Genomic DNA, 16813 nt, shown 5'->3' with positions numbered 1-16813 from the left:
TTCATCGTGCTCCTTTTCAATCATGTATAAAAAAAAGCATGTATAGTTGTTGAAATGTGAAAACATGTAACTAACATGACTGAAATAAATAAATAAATAAATAAATAAAAGTCTTTTAAAAGTAAAGTTCATTTGTCTGATTTCAAAGTGGGTTTTACACTTGTTCCATTGGCATTAGCCTTTGTATCTTTGTCTTAGATTCGTCCAAACAGACTCAAATTCAACATAAAGAACCTTTATTCAAGCAAATTTAAGTCATTTATCTCATTTAAGACGCTCATTTTCCAGTGCTGTGCTTTACTTTGGCCCTCGGTGTTCTTACACTGAAAACTGGCCTCCGTTAAGAGCACAGGGCACGGCAGAAGCAAAGAGCGACGAGAGCCTCCAAACAGCAGCTCCTTCTCAGCTCCTTCCAAGCGTGCGGTGTGGAAGGTCCGGGTCAGACTCAGAGTAGTGTTGTGACGGTACCACAGGCTCCGTGTTCAGGGGGCGTGTCGGGTCAAAGGGTCAGGGCTTCTTAAAGAGACAGAGGCCCATTTCAAGATGTGAAGTCCTGAAGTAACTGACTGCGTTTACAGACCAACAGACGGTTCATCATCATTGTAGTGAGGTAAAAACCATAACACCCCCTCTGTAAAAGGAGTGTTCGTGTTGCCCTGTTCAAAATAAAGATGAATAAAGACCACAATTAAGGTCAAAACAATTAAAAACAATCATCCATCGTCTTAAAGCGTATGTTAGTGTGGAGGTTCTGGTACTACTGTGAACTTAGGCCCCTGTTATGCTCAAGTTTAAGACGAGACACTGCAGGTGAATAGGGGAAAAAATGTATATTCACAGACATCAATTTGAAACTTTTGCTGTCGATCACTGGCATAAATGTGAGAAAAAAATACATGGCAAGTTTTCTGTCACTTTATCTTTTCATATAAGAACAAGGTGTTTTATGCCTAAAAATGCCCCAAATTTCACATCTTTTCGGCGACGAAATCTGAATAATGGATAGAGCTACATTCAAATGTATGGTTTCATTTTATTGATGAATGAGTTGCCAAGACTTTCTCAGAGGGGATTTAGGATTTCTTTTTTAGTTTTAAAATAAGCTGTTTTTTAGTGGAAAAATTTAATTTTGGCCTTATTTTTTGACATTCAAAACTCAATAAATGGGGCTTAAGGGATTAAATAATAAAAAATCCCTCTGAAAAAATCTTCCAAATATTGTTCAGTCCGAGGCTGGAAAATGTGAAGTCTTTAGGTCCGACTGACGTGGACATAGTGTCGCCACAATGACAGAAACATGTGTTTGGAGAAAAAGGCCCTTGAAATTGTGTTCTCCCATATAAGTCTATGGAGGAACATTGAATCAGCGCAATATTTAAACATGTTATTGTGAAGATTAGGGATATTTTCTGTTTCCGGGTGAAGCTTATATGTTCAGAGACCAATTTGGCCCAAAACCTGAAAACTGAAAAAATTGAGTTTTGCCTGTAGTGTCTCCCCTTGAATAATAAATATGGCAATAGTTTGTGCTGTTATCGTTTCTGAGATATTAATGATTGTTTTATTGGTTATTATTTATCGTTATAAAGCTCCAAAACGGGTAAAAATGGTGTCACCGCTTCCTCTACATCTGTGCTGTTTGTGCTGGTTGTGTTTTAGGGGGAGGCAACGTCAGGCACTCGAGATGATGATTTTAAGAAACATTATCACACAAATCAGAAAGTACTTTGAACATTATTAGAGTTAAATGGGAGGAAAAAAGGTAGAAATACTGCAAATACACCCACTGAGCTCATGCATTATGTACAACACTGGAGAAAGAATAATCGTTTTAAGGAACAAATGACATGAATCGACTTGAATTAAGAGATTAAATCTAAGGTTTGAGTAGATGTGGTCGTTTGAGACCAGATAAAACCTCTAGTTATTCTTTCAATGCAGATGATTTTCTGTCATTTCACATGATTTCAAGTGGGTTCCGTTGGCGCTATAGGATTTGTATCTTGGATTAATTCAAACCGACTCAAATTCAACATAGAAGAAGATAAACTCACTTTTTTCTGTTTTTCAACATAGCAGAACTTTAATTCAAGCAATTTTAAGTCATTTTTCTCATTGTCAGGAGAGACACTGCAGGTGAACAGGGGAAAATAAATAAATGTAGAGATGTGAATGTGAAGCTTTTGCTGAACATCACATATATAAATATGAGGAAAAAACGTGTTGCATTTTTTCTGTCATTTTATGTTTTCACATAAAAATAAGGCATTTTGAGCATTAAAATGGCCAAAATTGCCTATATTTTGGGCAACGAAATCAGAATAATAAATTGAGCCAGATTAAATGTTATGGTTTTATTTTATTGACATATTAGTAACTCAGGTTTTTTCAGAGGGGATTTGGGATATTTTGTTTAGTTTTTCAATAAACTAATCATCAGTGAAAAAATCTGTAAAAACTCAAATTCCGCCTGTTTTTTTTGGTTTCAAAGCTGAATAAATCAGGCTAGGAATTAGATATTAAAAAATCCCTCTGAAAAAACCTTCAGAATGTTGTTGTGTCTCAGCCTGTAAAGTGTGGAGTCTGTGGGAGCTTCTATAAGGGCTCAGGCTCTGCCCGAGTGCGGCTTCTCTCATTCAGAGAAAACCAGCCCTGAAGTTTTGTAGCGAGTGCGCATGCTCGGCCCGTTCTTCCACTTTTCCGCTCCAGCGTCTCGTAGGAGGAAAAACACCATATTTGGGTGAAAGCGTCATCACGGGGCCCCTTAGCAGGACACGTGGATGTCAAATCTGTCAATATTTAGGAATGAAAACCCGCGGGAAAGACGGCCTTTCTACTTCCGGGTCGCCCCCACCTCGCAGACAAAACATCATCAAATAAACATCATCATTTTTATATCTGACATGAAAACTAAGATGTAAAGGGAGGAAAACAGATACAAATCTCCACTTCCACCACTGCGGGAAACATCAATACTTTCACCTAAAGGGTCTCGCCTCATTTCACATGATTTCAAGTGGGTTTTCTTCTTCAAACTGACTCAAATTCAACATAGAAGAAGAAGATGCACTCACTTTTTTCTGTTTTTCAACATAGAACTTTAATTCAAGCAATTTTAAGTCATTTATCTCATTTAAGTGCTTTACTTTGGGCGAATAATCAGCGGCTTCAGCCCTCGGTCTGTTTACAATAGAGAAAATCAGCCTCCGCCAAGAACACTCGCCTCCCCCTGCCTTAGAGCAACACACGCATGCAAAAAACATCAACATCACAAACAATAACAGGACAAACGATTGCCATATTTCACAGCCGTGCCTCTACTTCTCATGGCTGACCTGAACGTGCTTCTTGAGCTGACTCTTCCATTTGAACGTGGTCCCACACTGGCCGCAGACGTGAGGGCGCTCTGTGGAGTGCCGGGTCTCGTGTCGCTCTAACCTGCTGAGCGTGGCGAACACTTTCCCGCACGTCTCACAGCAGCACAGGTCCTGTCCCGAGTGCAGGCGCCGGTGTTGCTCCAAACTGGCTTTAAGACGGAAGCTTTTCTCGCACTCGTCACAGGGGAACCTCCTGTCGCTGTGAGAGAGTTTGTGTGATTTTAAGTTGGACAGACGTGTGAATGTCTTCCCACACTGGTCGCAGCGGTGGTCTCGTCTCCCCGTGTGGATGGCCGCGTGTGTGTTCAGTCCTCCCTTCAGTTTAAACGACATCCCGCACTGCTCACAGGAGAACGGCCTCTCCCCCGTGTGAACCCTCATGTGGTCGGTGAGCTGGGCTTTTGTGGTGAACCTCTTCCCACACTGGTCACAGCAGAGCAGCTTCTCCCCGGTGTGGAGCCGCTGGTGCTGCGTCAGTGTGTCCCTGCCTTTGAATGCCTTCCCACACTGGTCACAGCGGTGCGGCCGGTCCGTGGAGTGGGAGCTCTCGTGTATTTCTAAGTGGTGTCGGGTCGTGAAGCGTTTCCCGCACGTCTCGCAGCGGCACAGGTCGTGGCCCGAGTGCAGACGCTGGTGCAGCTGCAGCCGGAACTTACAGCTGAAGCTCTTCCCACACTCGTCACAGGGGAATCTGCTGTCGCTGTGAGTGCGTCTGTGCCTTTGTAAATACGACAACAGGCCAAACGTCTTCCCACACTGGTCACAGCGGTGGTTTCGCTCTTTGCTGTGAACGACGGAGTGTTGCTTTAATGCTCTTTTCAGTTTGAAGGACTTCCCACACTGGTCACACGGAAACGGACGCTCTCCGGTGTGGATCCTCATGTGGCGGATGAGATTGTGTTTTATTTGAAAACTCTTCCCACACTGGTCGCAGTGGTGGCGTTTCTCTGCAGACGCTCCTTTAGCTTTGGGGGCGGAGTCGTCCTGTGGGAACAGAGAGATCAGAGTCAGTGACAGGTGGTTATGTGGTCGGGACCACCAAACTAGAGACAGACCAATGATGCTGAGACACGACTCGGACATTTGGAAAAAGGTGTCAGGTTACAGGCGTGTGCACGAGACAGAGCATCCCTGACTGTCACACACTACAGTCTGATACATCATTATGAATCAGAATGAATGAAGGAATAAGGGAGGCACCGATACCGAACACCGATACGAGTACAAGGCATTTTCTTCATTCTGACTGTTTTCACAGCAGATTGTTTTGTAATGAGTTCATTTACTCATGTACGTTTCTAGAATGAATCATAATCACTCACTAACAGCGACTCCCTCCCACACTTCTAATCCATCCTCAGAACTCATCTGTTTAGACACGCCTCCTCACTGTGACCATTTCATTTATTTATTTATTTAATATGGACATAGCAGTTACATTGTTTAAAACCAGATGCATAGTTTAAAGTGTTATAGCACATGTGTCTGTCCACAGGGGCTTTTAGGTTTCAAAGATAAAACACATTATTTAACACAGCTACAATAAAACAGATTATTAAACTAGATCAGGCACATCTACACATGTGACACCTCACCATGAGGCCAGAGGACAGAGGTGACACACAATTGTTCAGACATTTAAAAGTCAAGTCAGTTTTACTAAAGTTAACAAAGTTTTCAAAAGTAAAAAGCTTGTGCTTTAGTGTGATCTCACAATGATGCATCTCAGAGGTTTCTTGTCAAATATCTGATATATCTTGACCACAGCTGCACCGTCCTTTAATTCAGGCCGTTTTTCATTGTTGTGTAATTACACTGGTGGATGTGAGGCCTCCTTGAGTGTCTAGAAAGACGCCTAAGAAATGAAATGTATTATTATCATCAGCTTCTATAACGTGCTTCTCTAGACTTGTGTGTGTGACAGATGTGACGAGGGGGGGCAGAAGTACCGTCGATTGTACAGTTTATCCTAAAGTTCAGTCATTGACTTGCACTGCAGTGATAAATAAAAGCAGCTTTCTGCTGAATATGACGGTACACGAGGGTATTATGGGTAATGTTGTGGAACTCTGAGGATTCACATTTTTACTCTTTACTGTTTTTATCCAGGATTGATCCAATGGAGCCAATTTAAACACTTCCACACGAGAAACCAGGTCCTGAGGAGAGTCCAGCTCTGACCTCACACTCTGCAGGAGAAGCTAAACTTTTGCTTCCTCTGGTCTTGTGCTCCTGTAATTATGAAGATCGTTTCCTCCATTATGGTCACTGTTTTAGCATTAGCAGTTCAGGGGCCCCGGGTCCTTCAGAGCCCACACACGGGGGGCCCTGTCACCGCTCCAGGACAAACCACTGCCTGAATCAAAATGTGACTCCCCATTTACTTCTGATTTACACATTACATCTTCTACTATATTTTAGGATTCTGAAATAAGTTTCTAAACATTCCAAACCTTTTCGAGGGCCTGGAAATGTGATTTTAAATTCCATGACTCTTCCAGGATTTCCAGGACTGTGCGAACCCTGAACGGAGCAAAAACGCTCATCAGATCAGCCCCAGAGACACCCGGAAGTTCAGACAGATGCAGGACTCTGAGGAGACCATGCTTTAACGTGGGGAGAGACCAAACCAGCCCGGACTGGGTTTGGGAGAACTTTACCAAACACGCACAGACTTACTGAGAAACATGTGAGAGTCAGGGAGAGAAACAGCGCCACCTTGTGTGAGAGTCAGGGACACAGAAGGAAAAACAAGTCTTACCATTTCAGCCCCTTTGTGACTGTGTCTGGACGACTCAAAGCTGTGGAAAAGAGAAGGAGACACGGCGTCAGACACTTTCTTTATCAAGGGCTCACAGGGATGGAGGGATTTTTATCTTTTTTTCTCCGATTATGCCAATTTTGTAACTGTTTAGTGTAATAATCAAATCGAATTTCCATTAATTGCACAGCCCTGATCTGAACAGCAGGATGATTAGCTCTGCAGAACAAACGCTCGTCTCGGTGTCCGAGTTCATCTGACCTTTAACCTGAGCAGCTGTGTCTCCTCCACACCTGAGTGTCACAGTCACTGAACGTTAAAGGTAAGAACATATCTCAGTATGTAAACACGGTGGCCTATTCCTTTAACATGAGCTCCACATTGTGAGCGCAGCAGGACGCTCTTGTTTGGACAGAGGACATATACTATAATATACTATATAATATAGGACATACACTGATCATAATGAAGACCTGAAATGTGGCACAAGCTGCATTATTTACATCCTCCTGCAGAGTCAGAGACTGTCATGTGAGGAGGCTCAGCCTCATGAGCTCAGATCAACTCAAAACTGAAGCTTTATATTTGTTTCCCTTCGTGACTGTGAGGAATATAAGACTTTTATCATTTAAACAGCTTTGTTTAGGAGCTACTGACCACGGGAGTCCCAGTCTGTGAATATGGAGCTAACCTTAGCCACAGCGAGCTAACTGTTGTAGCATTAGCCGTTTGTTACACAGTTTATTCACCTGGAGCTGAAACACATGAGAAGATTCAAGTTTGGAGGAGAAAAAGAAAGTGAACCATAGCCTTTAGCCCATTTAGCCTGTAGCCTTTAGCCTGTAGCCTGTAGCCTGTAGCCTTTAGCCTGTAGCCTTTAGCCTGTAGCTAGCTCTCAGAACACAGGCTCCTGTGGAAACACTGGGGCGCAGCTAACGTTAGCTTTAATAAACGTTTGATACAGATTTACGAAGCTCAGATTAAAATGACCAAACTTACTGTGTGTTTGTTGCAGGAGGATGAGACCATAGACCGCAGCTGCTGTTCACTGTCAGGAGGCTTCTTCTTCAGCTGCTTAACGGCGGACTGACGGTGCATTACCGCCGCCCTCTGGATAAACAGTGCATTACCGCCACCCTCTGGATAAACAGTGCATTACCGTCGTCATGGCTGACAGCTTTAGGAATATTGTAGCCAGGGCCGGACTGGGACTGAAAAACAGCCCTGGACTCTGACCAGCTTGGCCCAAATAAGTGTAAATGTGACACTTACCACCCGCCTAAACGGAGCGCATTTTCTCCAGTTCGGCTTTACCCAAATCTAAAAGTTTCTCGGCTGGAGAGCAACAGTGTAACGCCTCATTTGAAAGCTGAGACCTACAAAGTGATGGAAACTTTTTGTCAAGTCGCTGCATTTTTTGTCATAGCTTTGTTGTTTCTTCAATACTTTTTGTGGCTTTTTGTTGAACTTTTGTCACGTTTTTTTTGAATTTTTGTCATTTTTTTGTTGAATTTTGTTGAGTTTTTGTCACATTTTTTGGTTGTGGTTCTGTCACGTCTTTGTGGCCTTTTCGTTGCTTTGTTGTCGTGCTTTTGTTGACTTTTCATCACATTTTTTGTCACTTTTTTTAATGCTTTTTCCGGGACATTTTTGTTCATCCTCTTTTTTTGTCGCTATTTTGATGCTTTTCTTTTCAGCTTTTAGATTTGGGTAAAGCTCGGTGAAGGCGGGACTGGTGGCCCTTCTGTGCTCTTCCAGGATGGACATATGGCCGGTCCGCCCCTGCTGTAGCCTGTGAGCTACAGAGAGAAAACAAACTACTCTATCAATGAGTCCAATGAGTCCGGTGTGTTTACAAAAGTCAGACAAACATTTTATTATTTTATGATCTGACGTCTCAGATAAAATGTCTTTGAAGATAAACCTTTCCCACCGTCTCATTAAAACCTGTTCTTTCCTACACATCATTAAGACATGCTCCACCGTTTCTGAGGACACTTTGGGCATGTATATATTTTAATAAACATACATAATACAGCTGTTCTTTCAGGCAGAGGCTGGAACATCTGGAGCATCATCTCTCACTATAAGAGAAGGCCCCAGGTTCCTTAGATCCTGTACAGACCTCCTCCTGCAGGGCGGGGCGGGGGTCAGGGTCCCCTCACAGGCTTTTGTGACGAGTGGTCATGGTTTTGGCTAAATTAAACATCTGTGACCCATCAGGAGAGCGGGGGGACATCACCGGGTTTGGGGCCCTGTGAGCGGGACAGATGTGGAGAGTTGACTTTAGGAAGAGAGGAATGGACCTCTGAACCTCTGAGCTGTTCTCCCCTCTCTGAGTGAGAACAGCTCCATCTAAATATAGATCAATTCAACGTGCCCCCCCTCGGCCGGCCCGGTGCTTCCATAGGTTAATAACCCCCCACACACCCTCCCCACAGCCCGACAGGCTGGAGACACCGTGAGGAGACTGAGGAAGTGCTGTGAACCAGGGTGGGCTTTTATACTATTGATTATAGCGCCATCTGCTTTTAGTCTCCTTCAGACTAAAAAAGAAGAAATGAAACGTAATAATATATACAATGTTTTCGATCGTCATTTATTTCACTTCTGTTCATCACAGAGCTGCCAAAATCACACCTGAGGTTTCATCCTAAAAACGCTCCTGTAAACACGGAACAAATCTTCATACTTTGATTGGAAAATGACCTGACGTGTTTGAAGTGTGAGGGCGTGGCCTGTGAGGGCGTGGCCTGTGGGGGCGTGGCCTGTGAGGGCGTGGCCTGGGCCCAGGTGTCACACAGAAGAATAAAAGTGAACCGTTTCTTCTTCCCCCTGGACGAGGCCTGGACATGGGGGGACCTGGAGATGTTCTGGCAGATGGTTCCTGGTCTGATCCGGGCCGTGTCAGAGCTGATCCGTGTCAGAGCTGATCCGGGTCAGAGCTGATCCGGGTCAGAGCTGATCCGTGTCAGAGCTGATCCGTGTCAGAGCTGATCCGTGTCAGAGCTGATCCGGGTCAGAGCTGATCCGGGTCAGAGCTGATCCGTGTCAGAGCTGATCCGTGTCAGAGCTGATCCGTGTCAGAGCTGATCCGGGCCGTGTCAGAGCTGATCCGTGTCAGAGCTGATCCGGGCCGTGTCAGAGCTGATCCGTGTCAGAGCTGATCCGGGCCGTGTCAGAGCTGATCCGGGTCAGAGCTGATCCGTGTCAGAGCTGATCCGTGTCAGAGCTGATCCGGGCCGTGTCAGAGCTGATCCGTGTCAGAGCTGATCCGGGCCGTGTCAGAGCTGATCCGTGTCAGAGCTGATCCGTGTCAGAGCTGATCCGTGTCAGAGCTGATCCGTGTCAGAGCTGATCCGTGTCAGAGCTGATCCGTGTCAGAGCTGATCCGGGTCAGAGCTGATCCGTGTCAGAGCTGATCCGTGTCAGAGCTGATCCGTGTCAGAGCTGATCCGTGTCAGAGCTGATCCGTGTCAGAGCTGATCCGTGTCAGAGCTGATCCGTGTCAGAGCTGATCCGGGCCGTGTCAGAGCTGTGTGGCTTTGAGCTGAGGACAAAGAGGAGAGAGACTTTAATCCAAAGTGTTTTCTCTGTTATTTTACCAAAGCGCCTGAGCCTCACCACCGGCCCGCCGTCGGAGCGCCGTGTCTCCGCTGTTCGCAGCACGGCGTCGTGAAGAGTCGGGTAAAACATGGAGGTCCCGACGTCGGCGTCGAAAAAGGCAAAGTGGTGGAACTTCTCCAGAACATAGGCTGCAGAACCAAAGGACATGAGCGGCGGTTGAGGGAGGTGTGAGGGCGGGTTCACTCACCGTCACAGGACACGATGTAGACCTGCACGTCCAGGCGGAGGAACTCCTTAATCACCTGTGCACCGGAAATCACCGTCAGTACAAGCACTCTGACCACCCGCCCAAACCTAATGACCTCCTTAATCACCGTCAGTAACAAGCACTCTGACCACCCGCCCAAACCCAATGACCTCCTTAATCACCTTCAGTAACAAGCACTCTGACCACCCGCCCAAACCCAAAGACCTCCTTAATCACCTTCAGTAACAAGCACTCTGACCACCCGCCCAAACCCAATGACCTCCTGAATCACCTTCACTAACAAGCACTCTGACCACCCGCCCAAACCCAAAGACCTCCTTAATCACCTTCAGTAACAAGCACTCTGACCACCCGCCCAAACCCAATGACCTCCTTAATCACCGTCAGTAACAAGCACTCTGACCACCCGCCCAAACCCAATGACCTCCTGAATCACCTTCAGTAACAAGCACTCTGACCACCCGCCCAAACCCAAAGACCTCCTTAATCACCTTCACTAACAAGCACTCTGACCACCCGCCCAAACCCAAAGACCTCCTTAATCACTGTCAGTAACAAGCACTCTGACCACCCGCCCAAACCCAATGACCTCCTGAATCACCTTCAGTAACAAGCACTCTGACCACCCGCCCAAACCCAAAGACCTCCTTAATCACCTTCAGTAACAAGCACTCTGACCACCCGCCCAAACCCAATGACCTCCTGAATCACCTTCACTAACAAGCACTCTGACCACCCGCCCAAACCCAAAGACCTCCTTAATCACCTTCAGTAACAAGCACTCTGACCACCCGCCCAAACCCAAAGACCTCCTTAATCACCTTCAGTAACAAGCACTCTGACCACCCGCCCAAACCCAAAGACCTCCTTAATCACCTTCAGTAACAAGCACTCTGACCACCCGCCCAAACCCAAAGACCTCCTTAATCACCTTCAGTAACAAGCACTCTGACCACCCGCCCAAACCCAATGACCTCCTTAATCACCTTCAGTAACAAGCACTCTGACCACCCGCCCAAACCCAAAGACCTCCTTAATCACCTTCAGTAACAAGCACTCTGACCACCCGCCCAAACCCAATGACCTCCTTAATCACCTTCAGTAACAAGCACTCTGACCACCCGCCCAAACCCAATGACCTCCTTAATCACCTTCAGTAACAAGCACTCTGACCACCCGCTCAAACCCAAAGAACTCCTTAATCACCTTCAGTAACAAGCACTCTGACCACCCGCCCAAACCCAAAGAACTCCTTAATCACCTTCAGTAACGAGCACTCTGACCACCCGCCCAAACCCAAAGACCTCCTTAATCACCTTCAGTAACAAGCACTCTGACCACCCGCCCAAACCCAAAGACCTCCTTAATCACCTTCAGTAACAAGCACTCTGACCACCCGCCCAAACCCAAAGACCTCCTTAATAACCTTCAGTAACAAGCACTCTGACCACCCGCCCAAACCCAATGACCTCCTTAATCACCTTCAGTAACAAGCACTCTGACCACCCGCCCAAACCAAAGACCTCCTTAATCACCTTCAGTAACAAGCACTCTGACCACCCGCCCAAACCCAAAGACCTCCTTAATCACCTTCAGTAACAAGCACTCTGACCACCCGCCCAAACCCAATGACCTCCTTAATCACCTTCAGTAACAAGCACTCTGACCACCCGCCCAAACCCAAAGACCTCCTTAATCACCTTCAGTAACAAGCACTCTGACCACCCGCCCAAACCCAAAGACCTCCTTAATCACCTTCAGTAACAAGCACTCTGACCACCCGCCCAAACCCAATGACCTCCTTAATCACCTTCAGTAACAAGCACTCTGACCACCCGCCCAAACCCAATGACCTCCTTAATCACCTTCAGTAACAAGCACTCTGACCACCCGCTCAAACCCAAAGAACTCCTTAATCACCTTCAGTAACAAGCACTCTGACCACCCGCCCAAACCCAAAGAACTCCTTAATCACCTTCAGTAACGAGCACTCTGACCACCCGCCCAAACCCAAAGACCTCCTTAATCACCTTCAGTAACAAGCACTCTGACCACCCGCCCAAACCCAAAGACCTCCTTAATCACCTTCAGTAACAAGCACTCTGACCACCCGCCCAAACCCAAAGACCTCCTTAATAACCTTCAGTAACAAGCACTCTGACCACCCGCCCAAACCCAATGACCTCCTTAATCACCTTCAGTAACAAGCACTCTGACCACCCGCCCAAACCAAAGACCTCCTTAATCACCTTCAGTAACAAGCACTCTGACCACCCGCCCAAACCCAAAGACCTCCTTAATCACCTTCAGTAACAAGCACTCTGACCACCCGCCCAAACCCAATGACCTCCTTAATCACCTTCAGTAACAAGCACTCTGACCACCCGCCCAAACCCAATGACCTCCTTAATCACCTTCAGTAACAAGCACTCTGACCACCCGCCCAAACCCAAAGACCTCCTTAATCACCTTCAGTAACAAGCACTCTGACCACCCGCCCAAACCCAAAGACCTCCTTAATCACCTTCAGTAACAAGCACTCTGACCACCCGCCCAAACCCAATGACCTCCTTAATCACCTTCAGTAACAAGCACTCTGACCACCCGCCCAAACCCAAAGACCTCCTGAATCACCTTCAGTAACAAGCACTCTGACCACCCGCCCAAACCCAATGACCTCCTTAATCACCTTCAGTAACAAGCACTCTGACCACCCGCCCAAACCCAAAGACCTCCTGAATCACCTTCAGTAACAAGCACTCTGACCACCCGCCCAAACCCAAAGACCTCCTGAATCACCTTCAGTAACAAGCACTCTGACCACCCGCCCAAACCCAAAGACCTCCTTAATCACCTTCACTAACAAGCACTCTGACCACCCGCCCAAACCCAATGACCTCCTTAATCACCTTCAGTAACAAGCACTCTGACCACCCGCCCAAACCCAATGCATGCTGCCCTCTGTGGCTATAGGCCTGTGTAACACCTCATTTGAAAGCTAAGACCCACAAAATTGATATTTTTCCTCGTGTTGTTTCTGTGTTGTGTCACCTTTTATGTCATATTTTTGTTGAGTTTTTCTCACAGTTTTTTTTTAATTTTTGTCACATTTTTGTTGAATTTTTGTCAAATATTTGTTAAGTTTTTGTCATTTTTTGTTGCATTTACATCCTTGTTTTCTTGTCATTTTTTGTGGCTGTTTTGGTGCTTTTTTCCCAAGAAGCTTTTTGATTCGGGTAAAGCCGAACTGGAGGTTAACCAAGGCAACAAAAAGTGAAGGAAAACCACCAAAAATAAAATGGAAAAGTGTCAAAAGAGCAACAAAAATGATCCGTGAACCATTATGGTTCCATCTCCCACAGGCCCGAAGGCGAGGGGGGAGTCTCAGATCTACGTGAACGTCAGAGCTCTTACAGCTTTGAGCCCCTTTAAGGCGGAGATGTCGACGAAGGAAACGGCGGAGAAGTCCAGCAGCAGACTGTGCAGCTCCACCGCGGGTACTCCCAGACGCTCGGCCTGCTCGGAGCGCCAGTCCACCTTAACCGGACAGTCCACCTTAACCGGAGAGTCCACCTTATCCAGAGAGTCCACCTTAACCAGAGAGTCCACCTTAACCAGAGAGTCCACCTTAACCAGAGAGTCCACCTTAACCGGAGAGTCCAGCTCCTGCAGGTGTAAAGCGTGTTGGTCTGTCAGGTCCACGAGGCCTTTCTGCAGGGGGTGGAAGACACACAGACACCGGTCACTCAAGGGTCAGAGGTCAGAGGTCAGACAAAGTCATGTCCACAGAGGTTATGCAGATTATTTTTACATATATATAATATAGTACTATAATGTGTATAATGTGAAGTGCAGCTGCTCATTGTGAAGCTTATGCTGATGTATCAAACTCAAACACACTCAAAGGCGTTTTAAGGTCGTTTTTAAGGTCGTTTTTAAGGTCGTTTTTAAGGCCGTTTTTAAGGTCGTTTTAAGGCCGTTTTTAAGGTCGTTTTTAAGGTCGTTTTTAAGGTCGTTTTTAAGGTCGTTTTTAAGGCCGTTTTTAAGGTCGTTTTTAAGGTCGTTTTTAAGGTAGTTTTTAAGGTCGTTTTTAAGGCCGTTTTTAAGGTCGTTTTTAAGGCCGTTTTTAAGGTCGTTTTAAGGCCGTTTTAAGGCCTAAACACCACATTTTTTACGCCACAAATGCAAAAAATCAGGGGAGAATGAGGGGAAATGTGGAAACAAAATGTCTACCATATTCATCATTTTTGTGTTTTTGACAAATGTCTGAGTGAAAATAGTCGAGCGTCGTTGTTGTGACGACGGATGAGAAGAAATGATCAGAAATGTGGATTTAATGGCTTCATTTTTGGCTTGGGCAGAAACCCTGTATCTGATGACTTTGTCCATAATCCAATCCACTGTTTACACTTTGTTTCCATTTCACCTTCTATAAAGCAGCGTTTCCAAAGGGGCGCCTGAGATGGACAGCGGGTTCTATAGAAGTGGGCGTGGCTTTGCCGAGGGGGAAAATAGAATCTTTTGGGAAACACAATTTTTCACTCTATTCAGCCATTTTCTGGTGGAATATGAACTTATTTATGACATAAATGAAGTCAGGTGTAAATCGGGCCCATAAGGATATTTTCTCACAGCAGATTATTCAGTAGAAGTGAAAAAACAGCAGTTTTAGCATGACGCTAACATGTAGCATCATGTTAGCATTCTCTGTTATTAATGTATCTATCTATAATTAGAGAAAGTTTAGATTTTTTCCAAATTGTTTTCCCCCTGAACTGTTTTCAAACATGACCATATATGGGCGAGTCCAGAGATGCGTCTGTGTCAAACAGCTCTTTAGAAGGTGCTGACGTCTCGTGAGCCGATAGTGAGACGCTGCTGTCATTTGTAATGCTCCATATAGAAAGTATTACTTATATACTGTGTAACTATAGAAAGTATTACTTATATACTGTGTAACTATAGAAAGTATTACTTATATACTGTGTAACTATAGAAAGTATTACTTATATACTGTGTAACTATAGAAGTATTACTTATATACTGTGTAACTATAGAAAGTATTACTTATATACTGTGTAACTATAGAAAGTATTACTTATATACTGTGTAACTATAGAAAGTATTACTTATATACTGTGTAACTATAGAAAGTATTACTTATATACTGTGTAACTATAGAAAGTATTACTTATATACTGTGTAACTATAGAAGTATTACTTATATACTGTGTAACTATAGAAAGTATTACTTATATACTGTGTAACTATAGAAGTATTACTTATATACTGTGTAACTATAGAAAGTATTACTTATATACTGTGTAACTATAGAAAGTATTACTTATATACTGTGTAACTATAGAAAGTATTACTTATATACTGTGTAACTATAGAAAGTATTACTTATATACTGTGTAACTATAGAAAGTATTACTTATATACTGTGTAACTATAGAGGGTATTACTTATATACTGTGTAACTATAGAAAGTATTACTTATATACTGTGTAACTATAGAGGGTATTACTTATATACTGTGTAACTATAGAAAGTATTACTTATATACTGTGTAACTATAGAAAGTATTACTTATATACTGTGTAACTATAGAAAGTATTACTTATATACTGTGTAACTTACTTATATACTGTGTAACTTACTTATATACTGTGTAACTATAGAAAGTATTACTTATATACTGTGTAACTTACTTATATACTGTGTAACTTACTTATATACTGTGTAACTATAGAAAGTATTACTTATATACTGTGTAACTTACTTATATACTGTGTAACTATAGAAAGTATTACTTAAATACTGTGTAACTTACTTATATACTGTGTAACTTACTTATATACTGTGTAACTATAGAAAGTATTACTTATATACTGTGTAACTTACTTATATACTGTGTAACTTACTTATATACTGTGTAACCATGTGAGAAAACGGACTCACCTCAGTCACTTGAAAATCTCTTTGTCGTAGAAGTTTCTTGATTTTCTTCAGAGCTTTGTTCCTCTTCTTCAAAACTCTCATGGGGTTAAACCCGACCTGTGAAAGACTCACAGCGTCAGCTCATCGAGCGGATTTCAAAATAAAGGTTAAAGAGTAAAGAAAGAGTGATTCTGTACTTTACTCCCACCAGTGCTTCAGACAGTGTGGGAACAAAGACCCGCTGTAGCCAGTCCATCCATCCAACTCACCGCCTCGATGAGCTTGTTCCTGAAGAAGTCCACGTTGGCGAAGAAAATGGGCGACGGGATGCGGAAGATCTTCACTCCGGACGGTTCATAAATCTGAGCGGAGGAAGGATTTACTCCCGTGATTAAAACATGAGCACATGACGTTAAACAAACCAGTCCGGTATCGGTTCTATCTGGTATCGGTTCTATCTGGTATCGGTTCTACCTGGTATCGGTTCTATCTGGTATCGGTTCTACTAGTATCGGTTCTACCTGGTATCGGTTCTACCTGGTATCGGTTCTGCCGGTATCGGTTCTACCTGGTATCGGTTCTGCCGGTGTCGGTTCTATCTGGTATCGGTTCTACCTTGTATCGGTTCTACTGGTATCGGTTCTACCTGGTATCGGTTCTGCCGGTATCGGTTCTGCCGGTATCGGAAAAATGAAAGGGTCGAAAGCAGGAACAGATTTGTTCCACATTTTGTCCCCAATTGATTCCAAATGTTTTGCTCATTTTTTCTGTAATATATTACACAACTTATTCCCATTTCCCCCCCAATTTATTCCCTATTTTATTCCCATTTTTATCCATTTTATTCCAGTCTTCCATTTTTGTTTAACCAAACAAATTTATTCCACATTTTCCCCC

The 16813-nt window shown here is 44.3% G+C and overlaps 1 protein-coding gene across 1 annotated transcript in view; it reads right to left on the bottom strand.

Annotated features, from left to right (window-relative positions):
* Nucleotides 1-3317: 3317 nt before the first annotated feature.
* LOC306959965 (chloride anion exchanger-like) overlaps nucleotides 3318-16813 on the bottom strand; it is a gene marked incomplete at both ends in the record, with an annotated part of 45882 nt that continues 32386 nt past the window's right edge. The window contains 7 exons of the mRNA XM_079552223.1: nucleotides 3318-4361; nucleotides 7138-7277; nucleotides 9744-9893; nucleotides 9953-10007; nucleotides 13388-13684; nucleotides 15938-16033; nucleotides 16186-16278. Of these exons, the coding sequence (XP_079408349.1) occupies nucleotides 3318-4361; nucleotides 7138-7277; nucleotides 9744-9893; nucleotides 9953-10007; nucleotides 13388-13684; nucleotides 15938-16033; nucleotides 16186-16278 (1875 nt within the window). The remainder of the gene's footprint in view (nucleotides 4362-7137; nucleotides 7278-9743; nucleotides 9894-9952; nucleotides 10008-13387; nucleotides 13685-15937; nucleotides 16034-16185; nucleotides 16279-16813) is intronic.

Source organism: Gobius niger, assembly GCF_951799975.1.
Source record: "Gobius niger genome assembly, chromosome: 2".
Classification (NCBI taxonomy): Eukaryota; Metazoa; Chordata; class Actinopteri; order Gobiiformes; family Gobiidae; genus Gobius; species Gobius niger.
Note: the sequence above shows the minus strand (reverse complement) of the source record. Positions and strands in the feature narration are given on the sequence as shown.